This window comes from Nematolebias whitei, chromosome 21, assembly GCF_014905685.2.
Source record: "Nematolebias whitei isolate Nwh7 chromosome 21, NemWhi1, whole genome shotgun sequence".
Lineage (NCBI taxonomy): Eukaryota > Metazoa > Chordata > Actinopteri > Cyprinodontiformes > Rivulidae > Nematolebias > Nematolebias whitei.
In genome coordinates, this window is record NC_056518.1 from 32,280,763 (window position 1) to 32,297,282 (window position 16,520).

General features: G+C 45.5%; 2 protein-coding genes across 2 annotated transcripts in view; both read right to left on the reverse strand.

The window, feature by feature from the left end:
* cdkl1 (cyclin-dependent kinase-like 1 (CDC2-related kinase)) overlaps positions 1-9,805 on the reverse strand; it is a 10,592-nt gene extending 787 nt beyond the window's left edge. Inside the window, exons 1-9 of the mRNA XM_037694643.1 lie at positions 9,727-9,805; positions 7,238-7,406; positions 6,443-6,564; positions 3,983-4,055; positions 3,647-3,737; positions 3,182-3,382; positions 2,871-2,953; positions 2,684-2,740; positions 1,193-1,354 (exon numbers count right to left, since the gene is read on the reverse strand). Coding sequence (XP_037550571.1) covers positions 1,193-1,354; positions 2,684-2,740; positions 2,871-2,953; positions 3,182-3,382; positions 3,647-3,737; positions 3,983-4,055; positions 6,443-6,564; positions 7,238-7,405 — 957 coding nt within the window. The 5' untranslated portion in view covers position 7,406; positions 9,727-9,805. The remainder of the gene's footprint in view (positions 1-1,192; positions 1,355-2,683; positions 2,741-2,870; positions 2,954-3,181; positions 3,383-3,646; positions 3,738-3,982; positions 4,056-6,442; positions 6,565-7,237; positions 7,407-9,726) is intronic.
* A 1,752-nt stretch (positions 9,806-11,557) lies between these two features.
* map4k5 (mitogen-activated protein kinase kinase kinase kinase 5) overlaps positions 11,558-16,520 on the reverse strand; it is a 50,122-nt gene continuing 45,159 nt past the window's right edge. The window contains exons 34-35 of the mRNA XM_037694615.1: positions 15,677-15,732; positions 11,558-12,250 (exon numbers count right to left, since the gene is read on the reverse strand). Coding sequence (XP_037550543.1) covers positions 12,163-12,250; positions 15,677-15,732 — 144 coding nt within the window. The 3' untranslated portion in view covers positions 11,558-12,162. The remainder of the gene's footprint in view (positions 12,251-15,676; positions 15,733-16,520) is intronic.

Genomic DNA, 16,520 nt, shown 5'->3' on the forward strand with positions numbered 1-16,520 from the left:
AATAATAATAATAATAGTCATAACAATAGTAATAATGATAATAATAACAACAGTAATAATGATAATAATAGTAATAGTCATAATAATAATAGTAATAATAATAATAGCCATAATAACAATAGTAATAATGATAATAGTCATAATAATAACAACAGTAATAGTCATAATAGTAATGTTACATGTTCTGGATGACTCTGAGCCAATACTGCGTCAGCTTTAACTCAATATCTGTAAAACTGACACTCGGGTATTCTTCTGATTATCTGTGGGGGTCATCTGGAGTCCGGCTGATGTTAAAAGTCAGATGTTTATCTAATGATTGAGTTCGGAGTTTGATTCAAACCTTCATTAACCTGAAAAACAAACAGCCGATCAGTCGGGGGTGACTAAAGAAATAATGTGAAATAATAGGGGTTATTTTTAATAACACGGCAGGAACCAACGTGAAAACTGAGGGATCTGAAGAGCGAATGTTTGTCGTTTTCCTGAAGAGTGTTTTTGCAGGAAATGAAATAAACCTAAATGTTTTTATGTTTATTAAACCAGATATTTTTTAATTCACCACCAGGTGCAATGGCAGAACCAGGTGGTGACCAATGGTGACCTTGACCCCCATAGATTAATCTTTGTGGTGCAATAGTAGGGCAGCCGGCTTTGGATCAGAAAGTCACAGGTTCAACTCCTCGCCATGCCAACATGTCATGGTGTCCTTGAGCAAGACACCCAAACTGCCACTCGTGCACTGACGGAGCTGCCCCCTGCTCCACCTGGGTGAATCTCAGGTGTGATTGGTCGACCGCAGAGCACAATGTCATCGATGTATAGAAACATGATGATGACATCTTTTGGAAGTGGCCATCTTGGATTTTGATTTGGCAACCAAACTTTGAAAGAACCCAACCTGGAGGTCGGCCCCTCGCTTCTTTTGAAGTCATCATGGTCACAACAAGACGGACAGATGCGATTTCCTCTTTGCTCCACGATGAGGGACAAAAAAAAGTTCAAAGTCGTACGTGAAGTGAGGGGAACAGAAAAATGAGCATCCAAATAAATCTCAACTGAGACGTGTTCAAACATTTCTGATTCCGGTCATTCGTCTTCCATAAACTTTTAGAGCTTGAGTTTGTTTAGAGGAGCGTTTATAGTTTTGAACGTGGGGCTCGTGGAGGAGGGTGTGCGGCTGAGTGCTCACCCCCGGGGGCAGCTGTCTGCGAGGTAACAGAGTCCTCCTGTCGACGTTCCGGCTCCGCTCCCGAGACGAGCTCTCGCTGCGTCCTCTCATGCTGTCGAAGTAGGGGTGCTGGAGGAGCTGCTCGCAGCTCAGCCGCTCAGCCGGGTCCATCCTCAGACAGCTCTACAGGACGAGCAAAAACAGCAGCGTCGCATTTTAGCTGAAAATATACAGGAGCGTCAAAGCAAACAACTGGAATATGATCATTAAAGTCAACCCAATTCAAGATGGCAGCCAGCGCCAGCTGCCCATTAAAAAGTCAGATTTCAACAGCCAGCACCGTCAACTTGATGTCCGTTATCTGACAACGAGTTCAGCTTGATGGAGCATTTTGACATGCAGACATGTTGGAAGACCATTTGGAGATCAAAGGTGTGCACTTCAGAGCAGACCAGATGTTTTTACGGGAGTTACAATATTTTGTTTTTAGCGGCGAGTCGACAGTTTGAGGTGTAGCCACGCCCACACGCTGTGAGAAAAACACCACTTCTTAACATTTAATTCCCCACGCCATGATAGTATATTCACCACGTCTGAAGCTTACCAGTATATCTGAATCTTTTGAGTCCCAATAGTGGTCCTTGAGGGCCACCATCCTACATGTTTTACTTACTCCTCTGCTCCAACGCGCCTGATTTAACTCTTTATGTTCTGCAGAGGCCAGTTAATCACCCAGTGAGTAAAAACAGGTGTGTTGGAGCAGAGGAACATCTAAAACATGCAGGATGGTCGCTCTTCACTCTAATGTCCACCCTAGCTGAGGGGTTTACGTAGTGAATGTTTGTGGTTTTGGATATGAGTGTTTTTCTGGACTGGACTTGAACAGAAAGTACAAGAAAACTAATGTTTTGGTTCAAGAGTTACACCGTAGAAGACCAGGGTGTGAGGCAGCGCATCCACCACCAGGTGCAGTGGTGGAGCCAGGGGGTGGCAAATGGTGGCCTTGGCCACCATGGATTTATCTTATGGCCACCTCAATCATTTCAGGAAATTATACTTTAATCAATAGAAAAACTAGAAACCAAAGTTCACTCAAGGTGGCCGGTTTGCATATAAACATGTAAGGTGGAAGCCATCTTGGATTTTAACAAGGCAAAGAACAACGTGTACGAACGGACAGATGGATGAACTGGACGAGACGACGTGGTAAAGCAGGTCAGAGAATGACGTTCATGATTAAAACATGTAATTCCTGTAGTTAGTGGGCGGGGCTAAAACAGTGGTGAATTATAAACATGTCGATGAGTTGAGCACCAGACCAAGAAAGTGATAACTGGATGTTTTATGTCGACGTTTGATGGTAGAGTTGTGTTTTGGAGTAAAGTTTCAGGTTTGGTCATGCCCGGATGCTGTGGTAAAAAAATAAAATAATGAAGCATTAAATACCAGTTATTCTCCCATGCTTTAGGAGCACACCAACCAAGTTTGAAACCACAACATCTTTTGTCTTACCTTCATCAGACCCACAGCTTGATGCGACACGTTTGGATATTTTTGCTCCAAAGGTTCCTACAAAAGCCAACAGGAGGAGGTTTTTGAAAACATGGCAGCTGGATGTCAGTTTGACAGTTTCTGAAGAAAAGAAGCTGAAATGTGTGAGGTCAAAGGGCGTCCAGGTGTGGCCAGATGTGAGCCTGACCTTCTCCTGTGGCTCTGGGATGGAGACTCCACAGAAGAACTGGTTGTTGCTGAAGACCTGCTGGTGTCGAGGGATCAGCTCTCCTGCAGAGGGCGACCAAACCAACGTCACCGACCAACAACAGCGTCCAGTTTCAACATGTCAACAAGCGTGCACTGAGCAAATATGTGCAGTGTTTCTGTTTACATGAGTTGTTCTTGTTAATGTTCTAATTTATAGTTTTATTTCATGTAGTACTTAGAACCTGGAGTAGTACTTTTCCTCCAGTGGCCCCTGAGGACCTTATGGCACCAGGACCAGAACCATCCTACCAAGAGTCTTTTTGATCAGGTACAGTTGGTCCATGTCGGACTTCCCGGGCCACAGAGGAACTCCGGACAGCAGCTCGGCGAACACGCATCCGATGGCCCACACGTCAACGGGGGGGCCGTACTGCGTGTCCCCCACCAACAGCTCGGGGGCCCGATACCAGCGAGTCGCCACGTAGTCCGTGTAGTAGTCAGCCGGGCCCGCTGGTTGTGAACAAAACACAAAATGGATCAGGACGACACAACTCCAGGCTACAGTCGCACTTTAGCTGTAGATCTTTAAAACAGAGCGACTTCATCTAAATTATACTGAGTTTTATTTAAAATCTTCACATTAAAGTTTATCTAAATCATCCAGTTTTAATGGCAGCACTTTAAATTGTTTCAAACCCCCAACTGCCCAACACGGAGGCGGTGGAACGACCCCAGGGCTCCACCAGCTGCTGAGGAGGAGCTCCCGAGACTCACTGAGGATCCTGGCGAAGCCGAAGTCGCAGAGTTTCACGACTTGATGTTTGGTGATGAGAATGTTCTCCGGCTTCACGTCTCTGTGGATACACTGCAGGAACACAAGCAGCAGCGTCTCAGCGCCACGACGAGCACAAATCTACGATGCTGAGAAGAAAGGAGGGCCCGGGGGGGGGTCTGGACTTTGTGAGACCCACAGTCAAAAGGGGCCCTTGTAGCATTTGTTGTCTAAGTAAAACATTAACTGCTGCTCAGCCAGGAGGAAGGAATTCTTGTTAAAATACAAAAGGAGCCGTGAAGCAGGAGGAGAACGTGCACACGCACACGCACACTCACGTTTTGTCTGTGACAGAAGTTGACGGCTTGGACGGTCTGCCAGGTTATACTCCTGACGAGATGCTCCGGGACGCTGACGACACAAAAAACACAACGGTCACTTTTTGTTCTGAAGGTTTCTTCTCTTTTCAAGTTATTTTACTAACAACATGGACGGGCGGGGCATATTTACAATGGCCCCGCCCCCTTCACCCCACCACAAAAAAAAATGAAAAAAGTTTGAGCAATTATAAGACTGAGCTGAAAACAGCACCTCAGACTGAGGACGTCTGAGACGAAGCGTTTCTACTTGTTGTTTGTTTTTGAACGTCCAGAGGACCAGACTGAACTCTTTCAGGTGTTTCTACCTGGATTATTGAGCATCAGGACGTTTTGAGCCATTTAGTTTCAGAAGATTCAGATTAGTTCAGTTTCAAACAACCAGTGAACATTTTAAAGGCGGAGAAAGAATTTTCAGCAGATCAGTTCAGGTTTTATATTTGTATATTAGATTTCCTCCTACAAAATAAAACAGATCTTTGGATTTTCTCCTACAAAATAAAACAGATCTTTGGATTTCCTCCTACAAAATAAAACAAATCTTTAGATTCCCTCCTACAAAATAAAACAGATCTTCACACATTCACCAAATATTAAGAAAGCAGCAAACTGTCCAATAAACCAAGATGAAGTTTAATAAAAAGCATCGAACATCTCCAACATCTCCAACAGCTCCAACAGCTCCAACAGCTCCGTTTCATGACATCACTGATCAGTCAAAACCCAAAGTGGTTTCTACGTTTATCTAACAAAGTAGAGTCAGGTCCTCTGGACGGATTCTTCTTCTGCAATATCTGCGGTCTACACTCATCTCCAGGTCAGAGGTCACTCTTCCAGGGATCAAGATGTTCACATCCTGGACAGAGAGGAACGATGGTTTGAAAGAGCAGTAAAGGAGGCCATCTTTGTGAAGAGAACCCGTCCATCATTAAACAGGGGCGGAGCCTCCGTGTTAAACTGTCCCCTCCTACAACGCTGTGATTGATAGTATCACTCAACCCTCAGTGAATAGCAAGTGGCCATCAGGGCGCTAATGATCGGTTGTTAGACTGATGGACCTCCATCATGTGAACAGTTGGTTCTGGATGTCAACAACAAACTGGTTGATGCACCATGAGAAGGTGCTATTTATAAGACTGAGTCTGTTGCAGCTCCTCAGACTGAAGAAGTCCTTTGGATAAAAGCGTTTCAACAAGAAGAATCTGTCCAGAGGTCCTGACTCTACTTTGTTTGATCTTTCTTCCTGGATTATTGAGCAGCGTCAGGATTGTTTGTACTGGTATTTTCTTTGTCCCAGTTCTTCAGAAGGTTGTGGTCGACAGTGAAGGACGGTCCTGCTGCTCGGTGTCCCACACCCTCTTGGCTCAGGCGCAGCCGTTTATCAGCGTTGCTGTGGCAATAACTAATTCCAGCCTTGTGGCTGACGATTACAATCTTCACCCTCTGTGTCTGCGTCTTCGTCTCCTCTTTTGTGTCCTCTGAAAGCCTCGCTGCAGGCGGGACCCGGAGGGACCCGGAGGGGGGGACTCGACAGACTGGGGGCTCCCTGAAGACCAGCAGGACGAGGATCTGGGCTCGCATGCCACAGAGAACTGCTCAGCCTCCTCGGAGACGATGGCAGCTGGATGGAGCGTATCGTACGCTCAGAGATAAAACCACAACCCGACAAAGTTGAGACGTTTCAAAATGTAAATATGAACAAAATGTGACGATTTAAAACTTATAAACTCGTACTGATCAAACTTATTGACGCACCGGTCCATCGTTTAGATGGATATATGTCAATCTCATCAGTACAAATTGAAGAATCTAAAGGGCGATAATGTTTTGGCTGACGACCATGTCTGTTAGCAAAATGTCTCATCAACCACTGGACAGATTTTAATAAAGCTCTACCAGAGTAATCACTGGATGCTCATCAAAACGTATCGACTGTAAAAGTCAAAGCAATTCAAGATGGCCGCCACAGCTAATCAATGTCAAGCTTGAAAAAGCTGCTCCGTCAGTTTTACAGACATGGAGCTACAACTTGTGTGGTAGTAGCTGAGAGTCAGCCAGAACCTGAGTCCTGACACATTGTGTATAAAGTGATTGTCCATCCATCCCGGCCTCAGAGGCACCAGGTCCAGGACAGAAACCCAGACCCCCAATTCTGCAGCTCCTCCTGGAGGATCCTGAGACGTTCCCCGGACAGAGAAGATGCACCATCGCTCCAGAAAGTTCTGGGTCTGCCCCGGGGACTGTTCAGACGGGATCCTGATCAGATGCACCTCCTCAGCTGACTCCTTTCGACGTGAAGGAGCAGCAGCTCTACTCCGAGCCCGCAGCGGGCGATGTGCAGTTCATGAAGGAACGATCGGCCTTTAATTTACTGACCCGACTACCAGGACTCTGTGTGAGGACAGACGGGGACAGACCCACCCTCTGGGATGGCGGTCCAGCTCGTTGAGCACCGTGTGGTCGCAGTACTCGAACACCAGGTGAAGCTTCCGTTTACGGCGAAACACCTCCATCAGATTCACCAGGTTGGCGTGTTTCAGTTGCTGTAACACACACACACACGTTCTTGTAAACATACTTTTTGGGGACTTTGCGTTGACTTCCATTCACTTTCTATAACCTGACCCTGACCCTAACCTTAACCCTGACCCTTACTAGTACATGCCTAACCCCACCCCCAACGAGACTTCTCCTTATAGGGACCTGGCTTTGGTCCATAAAGAGCAGTTGGTTCCCACAATGCATGATTTTTTTGTAAAATTGGTCCATACAAGACAACCTGAAACAAAAACTACCCCCCCCCACCCCACACACACACACACCCACACACCCACCCACACACCATAAACATCTGTAAAAACTAGCCGAAGTGTCTTCCTGTCTGTGGTCCCCTCTGTAAACAGGAGGTGATAAAGATGCTGTTGCCCCTGGCAACCAGTCTATTTATGACTTCCTGTTGTCCAGCTGGCTGCTCTCGGCGTGACTAATTAAAAACACACCACTGCATCAGCGCGTCTTTGATAACTGCGGCTTTTGTAGAAAAACAAACGCGACGCAACGTTTTGTCTTTTTGTTCGAGGGGAAATCAAACTCCGAGTCCGAGCAGAGACTTCGGTGCAAAACTAAGAAGCTCAAAATGTTTTATTCTACAAAGTGTTCCCCCTCTAACTTGAGATGTGACGATCGGCAGGGACTCGGTGCAGACGGCGCCGTCACCTTCAGCATCCTGATCTCCCTCAGCGCGATCTTTTTGATGATGGGGTCGTCGTCGGACTCCACGAACTTCTTGATGGCCACGATCTGTCCCGTGTCTCTGTTCCTGCACTTGAAGACGACGCCGTAGGAGCCCTCGCCGATCTTCCCGATCTTCTCGTACTTCTCCATCCTTGTCAGGAGAACAGTGTTAGATGTCAAGAGAATGTGTTTATTTACACTCACCATGCTCCAGAACTTCCACTGCTCTTTTATCGTTACATGACATTAAAATGTTCCACGAGTTCTATGTAATTATCCGTCTTCATGTGACATGTGAGTAAATGGACGGCAAGAGATCATTCTTTTATCCTCGGGTCTGATTGATATTACAGTTCCTGAGAGCTGCTGGTTCCCAGATTCCCTCCAGCTTCTGACTGCAGCTGGGGTCTGAAAACAGCCAGACAGGACTGGTTGTTTCTAAACAACAGATGTTTTTCTGTTCAGGAAGTGAGAATGGGTCAGAACCTCAGACAGGTGAAAGCACCGATCTTCGGTGACTGCTGGCTTCTCTCCACAGCTGTGAAACAAATCTGATGAAGTCTACGCCCGGTTGTTTTGGGAATCCCTTTTTTCCACGACAGATGCTTCAGGAGCAGGAAACGGGCGGGACGACTGAGGCTGATCAACTTCACCATCACGTCTCAGCATGAAGGTGGAGGAAAACTCGTTTTATAAATCAGAAAACTGAACTACAAACATATTTTCTGCAAAACTTGAAGAGCTGAACATTTGTTGAAGGAGGTAAAACAAGCAAAACCAGCTGAAATTGTAAAGGAACTGAAAACATTTCAGTGTATTCCCAAGAGAAAAACAGAAACGTAATTTCCTGCTAACATCAGCGTGGATGTTTTCTGCTGAACTATTTTTATTTATTCATTTATGTTTTTGCTGAAAGCTACAGAAGAAGCTGAAACCAGCCGAAAATGTTTAATCTCCAAACGGTTAGCTGATATTCGCTGAAAGCACGAAAATAACGAGCACGTAAAGCTGAAATTAACTGAAGAGAAGCTAAAAAGGCTGATATCAGCAGAAAAGCAGATGAAAGCAGCATAAAAAACTAATTATTGAAAAGCACAAAAGGCAGAAATTATCAACGATAAAACAGAACAAGGCTAAAAACAGCATCTCAAAAGTCTGAGCGATTTAAGATTCATCCACACAATAAAGTGAAATAAATATAAAAGTTACAAACACTGAAGTCTGAGCACTCTTCCTGACCGAGGAGCGTTTTAGTGATTAACGGGTAAACTGCAGAATAAATGCAGCTGTAGTTTAAACCGGCTCAGCGTTTAAAGATGCTTTTATTTTCTCGATGTTTCAAAGATTCGTCTCTACTGAGCCCAGTTTTCAGCACAGAACTCGTTCTGCAGTTTCTGTTCGGTTTCAGCAACTCTCTTCTCAAAACGTTCGGCTCATTCAGGACTTTCCTGCTGTGACTTTGGGAGTTCGTGTAATTGTCACTTTTTGAAATATTTAGCTTCTTCAGCCGTGGTGCTGCTCATTTCAGCTTTTCTTCTGCTTTTTCAGCTTCTTTCTGCTAATTTCAGCTTTTATATTTTTGCTTTTTCAGCTACTTTTTATACATTTTTAGCTTTTGTCACTTTCCACCTTTTCTGCTTCTTTCCAATAATTGCAACCTTTTTGTTTCTTTCTGTTAATTAAAGCTTTTCTCTGCTCATTTCAGCTGTTTTTTTCTGCCAATTTCACCTCCTTTTATTTAGCTTTTTATCCTCCATTCAGATTTTTTAAGCAAAATTTTGTTTTTCATCCATTTCTAAAAAGGTGCTTTCCTGCTAATTGTATCCGTTTCTGAAAATCTGTTTGTCAATTTAGAATAACTTAAACTTTTTAAGAGCTTTTACAGCTACTTTATTTTTGCTCATTTCAGATTGTAATCCGTTAAGACTCTATTTCAGCTGATCTGCTCTTTTCAGCCTTTTCTACACATTCCAGCTGTTTTCCTGCTTTTAACAATTGTCAGCAGATTAAATTCAGCTCGTTAACGTCAGTGATGAAAGCTTTTCAGCTGTTTTCTCAGCAGCCTCTGCTCCACTGATGGAGTTCTTCTGAACAGCCAGGCTGCAGCTCGTCCTGCAGGGACCATGTTCAGGTGAGCTCTTCAGCAGGTGGGGGGGAACACTACACCTGCCTCCCCACAGTTGGGCTGCTTAATGAAGCATTTGCATTGCACAGACTCTGAGCTCGTTTTCCTGCACGGACTCTCGCTGAACAAATAAAACGGAGCGAGGAAACAGAAAAACAACTCATTCACAAGCAATTTAAAGAAAATGTTCAAGCTGGACTTTTGAACTTTAGATTGTGACTTTAGATAAGAACAGCAGCAGATGTGTGGTCCAACAGAACAGATGTGTGGTCCAACAGAACCAGCAGAACCCCCTCAAGGTACCAGGAATCAGATTTTCAGAATAAAAGGAAGAGTTTGGACTCACTGGTTTGCAGATGTTCTGATCCAGCTCCTCGTCCTCCTGCAGACGCAGATCTTCTGCTCACAGCTGCAGCGAGCTTCACGGCACCAAGTCACACAGGGTCACCCCCACTTCCTGTCAGGCTTTTCAAAATAAAACACTGTTTCTGCTGCAATGATCTGAATAAACTCTACATCATCTTCTGGTGATAAACCTAATCATTGTTTTTGGGTTTTCACTTTGACAGCGTTTCCTCCAGCAAAAGTTTAAAGCAATAAAAGCTTAAACTGTTTTTGTTGTTTGCTCTTTGACATGATTTTAGCTGTTAATACATCAAAACTTTCAGCTCATTCAGGAGACGGTGACTTCAAGCACTGAGCTAAAGTTAGACGTGGTAGTAGCCGAAAGTCGCCCTCAACACAACTCCCGAGTGCAGACAGGTCTAGTGACGTCTTCCAAGTTTTAGGAGACTGTGGGGAACAGAATTCACAAGGTTGGACCAAAACAACACCCCCATCATGAGATGCTCAGTTTAAAGCTGCGGGTGATGTGTTTTCCTTCAACGGCTCTCAGAAGGCGTGGTTGGTTTTATTTTGAAGGGGAAGACCACCGGATGTCTGGTTTAGTGTGTCGCCTGGGACCTTCACTCCTGCCGTTTCTGGTTTCCACGGTAACAGCTGACTCCGCCCACAGGGAGAAAACAGGGCTGTTTACACACCAGATTTGTTTTTCTTCTTTCCTACATTAGTAAGCGTCTAACCTGCAGCCTGAGTGGACATGAAACGTTCAGCTCAATCGGCAGACGGCTGCTGAGTTTTATTTTTGAAGCTTCTCCAAAAACGGTCCTGTAGAAATGATTTAAAGTCTCTTAAAGCTTTATTTTGAAACATTATGTTTAAAGTAAGGAGCTGTGGGGCTTTCGGTTTCCAGACCTGAGCAGATGTGACGATGTATCAAGAATTATTGTGAATCTTTCTAAGGCGTTGTTCACATCCACTTTATGACGCAACTCGTTCAGCAACGTTTAAACACTTTCAACTCTTTAGAACATTTCCTGTTTGTTGTCACTGTCGCGTCATTTTAATCACCCAAACTGAAACCTTTGATTTGGTGGAGAATAAGTAGTTAACGTTTAGTATCGGTAACATCCATCCTTTTAAACATATTTTCATAAAGAAATACTTTTCCAAAATACTTCGTATTGTTCTCTTTGAATCTGGTCACTGAAACTGCTGGGGTGGCACCAAAAATACATTTCTGGATATTTGTGGTAAGGAATCATCTTCTGATGTACGCAGGTCAACTTTCTTTTATTTATTATTATTTACAGTTCACTTTTCGTTTCATTGTTATGCTGATGGTTGTCAGATTTATAGTCACGCACACCCTCTGTTAAAATGTCTCAACATTAAGGAATCATCTTCTGATACACACAGGTCAACTTTATTTTTTAATTTACAGTTCACATCACTTATGTTTTTAAGGTGTCCATTGCCCCCCTCTGCCCCCCCTTGGTGGCGCTCCTGGTTCACGCTGCAGTTCCACAGAAACCTCCGTTGATCTAGTTTTGGTCTAGTCAGCCTTGTCGCTGTTTTACGGCGACGGCAGGATTCAGAGTTGTGCCACGCTGAGACCAATTAGAGCAGCCGAGTCCGAGGGGAGCGGGTCCGAACAGGAAGAGAACGGAAACAAACACTCACCCGTCTCCAGCGCTCCCAGCAGAACCACGATCCGCTGCTCCCGCCTCAGCACGAACCCCAGCTCATGCTGCCGCGTTGAAGCTTTTTATTACAAAAAACGTGAACCTGAAACATTTTTCAGAGGGACTGCAGATGAAACCCAGCGTCGCCCCTCGGTTCGTCTTTTTATTTTAAATAAAAAACATGTACAAAAGTGCTTAAATGGTGCAAATATTAGGAAGTAAAAGGTCAATAAAAGAGAAGACGTACATCATATCCAAGTTCTAAAAGCGCTGCGGAGACGACGACGTTACAAAGCAGTAAAAATGACGTGACTCCGTCAGCGAATGGAAACCAAACGTTCCCTCTGAAGACGAGGTTCATAAATACTGGTTTAACTCCCACAATGCTCCTGGGCGTTGAACCACGGTAAAACCTCACGCCGTCTGCTGCCGGTAACGATCCGGTTAAAGACTATTATTCCTCTCCCGTTGTTTAGAATACAATCACTGTGAGTTTTAATGGCACTTTAGTCAAGAACGCCTGGAGGAAACTGGACTCACTTCACAGTACAGTCATAAAAACACCAGGTTCTGCTCAAAAGTTCTTTTGAGCTGGTCCGGTCCACATCGGCCTCCTGATGAACGCTGGTCCTCAAGAGGTCAGAGGTCAGCACCGAATCTCCCAACAATCGGGTCAAAGCTGCAGGTCCAAACCTGGAGGTTCCTCCCAGACTGAGCTGCTCCTCACGGCGAGAAGAGGAGCTGGTTCTGGAGGAGGATCAGTAACTGTTCTCGTGACCCGCGAGGATGTAAATGTTCTTCAGGATCGAGGGTTTGTCCGTGGGTCGGCTCTCCAGAACCACCACCCTGCAAGAAAACACAAGCATGGAGTTATTTAACCGAGCGGTTAGAAAACTGATAGAACATCTTTATCGTCATCTCCAGGGTCCTCCATGACGTGTCCTCCATGACCTGTCCTCCATGAAGTGTCCTGCATGATGGGTCCTCCATGACGTGTCCTCCATGACCTGTCCTCCATGACGTGTCCTGCATGACGTGTACTGCATGACGTGTCCTCCATGACGTGTCCTCCATGACGTGTCCTCCATGACGTGTCCTCCATGACGTGTCCTGCATGACCTGTCCTCCATGACGTGTCCTACATGACGTGTCCTCCATGACGTGTCCTGCATGACGTGTCCTCCATGACGTGTCCTGCATGATGTGTCCTGCATGACGTGTCCTCCATGACATGTCCTCCATGACGTGTCCCCCATGATGTGTCCTCCATGATGTGTCCTCCATGAACAGCAGGTCCACCCCCCCCAGTAATTTATAATTAATTTTACAAAATTAATAATTTTTAAAAATACTTCAAATGAATGAGAACTCATTTAAAAACATAAAACTAAGAAACGGGACGTGTGTAAGTGTTCACCCCCAAACACTGATGACATCAGTTCCAACATCAGGTCTGGATCCAGGGTCCTGGACTTTTTGTCCATTCTTCGTGTCCAAACGTCTCCAGCTCCTTCCGGTTGGACGGTGTTGTTTCTGTCCAACGGTCTTTAAATTAAGACAGAGATCCTCATCTGGACTGAGGTCTGGACCAGTCCAGGACCAGAGGAGGGTTCTTCAGCGGTGTGTTCAGGGTCATTGTCCTGCTGGAAGGAGGACCTCCGCCTCAGATCTTTGAAAGACTCCCAACAAGTTCCTCAAGAATTTTTCAGTTCTTTGCTCCATCGTCCCTTGAACCCGTTTCCCCACAGCATGATGCTGCCGCCACCGTGCCTCACTGTAGGGACAGAGTTCTCAGCAGGATGGGAGGTGGTGTGAGTGGTCTCCTCTAACCACAGCACCTTCTTCCACAGGCTTGACGTCTTCTTCCTGTCCACCCGTCCAGCTCTGAGCAGCTTCTAGTGGTCCTCCAGACAGATCCTCCATCTTGGATTTTAATGTGATAACCCACTTTCAAAACAAACCTTTCGTACGACAAATGGAAGTCGGTACCTTACGTATTTTATGATCATGCTCACAACGTGCACGGACACAACGTGCACAGACAGACAAAGGGTATTTCAAATTCCCCTTGTTCTCCCTGCGATGGGGAACGATCAGCCGTAGATGAAATCCAACGATTACTGTCAAGAGTTTTATTAAAAGCCACAAAGTATTTCAGGAGGTATTTTGCTAACACTACAAACCTGCATGGGCCAACACTCGATGGCCTTCTTGTCTTTGCAGAAGCAGACGGCAGAGCAGAGAGGAAGCTTGATCTTTAACACGGCGCTGCCAGCGGGTCGTGTCGGGCACGTTGACGTATCGGCGTTCAGACAACGGTCGTGCACGTTAAGCAACACAACGATGTCAGATCAGGACAGGGGTGAGCGCATCGTCACATACAATCTGTCTGCTGGTGACAGGAGAGCAGCCGAGCTACAGCCGGTACCGTCCGGTCCAGTAGATGAAATTACAGAGCTGTGGAGACACTCAAACCAGGCTGGCAGTGCCCAGGCACCAGTGAATAAAACATGGGGGGCTGGTGGGAGGCGGGCGACGCTCTGATGCCACAGGTAGGGCAGCGACCCTGTGGAACACCATCATCAGTTCACCCTTCAGTCAAAACCCTCACGTGTCTGATCAGCTGAGGCCAAAGGGTGATCATGTTTTGCGTGACAGAAAACGTTTCGTGAACATCAGCCTGTTGTTCAGAGAGTCGAAGAATCAGAAGATCCGTCAGAACCTCCGATCATCTTGGAGCACATCGACACCATGCCGTGAGCCGATGTCCCCGCCATGTGAAGAACCAACTCCCCGACACTTCTCAGTGTGCAGCTGACAGAGCGGGGGGGCTGGCACCCCACAGGGAGCTCAGAACGGGTCAGAACCTCAGACAGGTGAAGGCAGGGATCGACACCTGGTTGTTTTGGGAATCTTTTTTTTTCCCACGACACATTTTATCCTCCGCCAGGAGCAGTGGAGGAGCCCGGGGTGGTCATGGCCACCAGAGACTGATCTTTGGCTCCCGTATCATTTGTGGAAATTTATTTTTTAAGCAATAAACGCTTAGATGCAGCTACAAACCTGAAAGGAAGTCGGCACGTTGCTCATTTTTCAAGTCATCCAACTCAAAAGGTTAATATATAAACATTTATTGTGGTGGCCATTTTGGATTTTAACACGGCAACCCAAACCCAATTTTCAAAAGGGATTATTTCACTGCATTACAGATTTTCTCCCTTTAGCTTTTTTATGCAATAATCCCCCCCAGGCTGTACCATCAGGTGTAACAGAACCCAAAGCTAACGAACATCTTCTACTATTAACTAATTAAAGACATCTGGATTGTTGGGGTTGGTACGAGAAGAATTAATTCCCCCAACATGAATGTTTTATGAAATTCTGCTCGTCTGGTAGCTCTGAAAGTTTTACAATAACTAACTTACAGTTCTTGTAACAATCAGACGCCTGCCTTAAAATGTGGGTTCAATTTAGAGGCTATGCTGGCCTGAAGAGACTCAGGGGGCTCAGATTGAAAGTTTTTTTTTCTCCATCCATATTGGACAACACTTTCTAGTTTTGCTTCTAGTAACTAAATTCTGTCGTTAAAAAAAAGACCAGATACCTTCAAGCACGACACGATGTCTGTCGCTCGTGCTCAAACCATCCTGACTCTTCCTAACCCCTCAGATTAAGGAGTGTTTCCTTCAACGAGGAGCCATTTCTTCTTTATATTCAAATATTTTTAACATTTCAAATCCCTCCTCTGTGTTTAAGAACTGTCCTGGAGAGATCTGGGAGTGCAGATTTTAGATTATGTTAGGGGGAGGTCCACAGATCTTCAGTCTGTGCTCAGCAGAGCTTCATGATCAAGCTCACTAAAACCAGACTTACAGAAATATTCAGCACAGTTCCCTCCGTGTGAAAGACGCCAACAGGCCACAGATTCACGTTTGAAGCTGTACCTTCATGAAGAGGATCTGGTCTGAATTTTTTCTTATGCGACAGGAAACGATTGCTCCCAACGTCTTCGTGACAATAAGAGAAGAATGAAGAGACAAACATGACAGTAGAGCCACGAGTGCAACTCACCAGGGGTGAACAGACTGTTTGTGTTTTTCCATTGCCTGGATACCAAAGACCCAAGGGAGGGGCCGGACTTGATCTAATCAAATAACTAAAATGCTCCGAGACAAACTGATGTCAGAGATAAGATTAGAACCAAACTCTTTTCCCCAATTAGTTTTTCCAGATGTTAATCCCAGCTGAGCAGACGTAGCTGTTTGTACTAACCTGTCAGAGCCGAGGAGGCGGAAGACTCTGCTTGGATCAGAAATCTCCTGAGTCACCTAGAAAGAAAGAACATGAAGACTTGTCAGCTAATCTGAAGACACGGTGGGGTGGGGGGTAGAAAACACAACTCCACACCATCACAGAGACTCTTCGCCGTCTCTAATCTCACCTTCTGCTCAGCCAAAACAAGAAATATTACCGTTCTAGATGAAAACATCAACAGATGATTTAAATCATTCAAAAATATAAAACTGTTTGTGAATTTGTAGTCAAGCCCCAAAACTGTAGACTTGGAGAGCCACCTTAAAGCAGTTCCAGCATCAAGTCTTGACGGGTCCAGCTCCATGATCTCTAGATAATTTGGTTTGTTTTGTGCGTAGTGTTAGTACAGAAAGTTTTGTTGGTCATGACATTGTTTTGAGACAATTTGAATGACCGAGAGCCAAGTTAATTAGACAATAAAAGGGTGCACCCCACAGCCTGAGACCTCGTTACTGAGACCCGTCTTCTCTGTGCCCCACCAGAGCCGGTCTGAAGACTTCACTGAGCTGGAACCAGCTCTAACGCTTCTGGGTAGGTTTGAGAACGCTGAACTTGGAGATCTTCTGTTTTCAGTGGTTTTTTTTGTTTGACGTAAACGTCTTCCTTAACCCCCCACCCCCCGCCGGTCTGGACCGGTTGGTCCTCAGCAGTGTCCCTTATCATTGAGGTGTAGGTGGACAGTTGAGTCTGCTCCTGAAGAGCTGCTCTCCAGTGTCGAGCCATGCGTCTGTGGAGATGATTAGTTTCTCCATCATGGAGGTCTGAATGTCCCTGCAGACACCACCCAGTCTGGGTTTGTCCA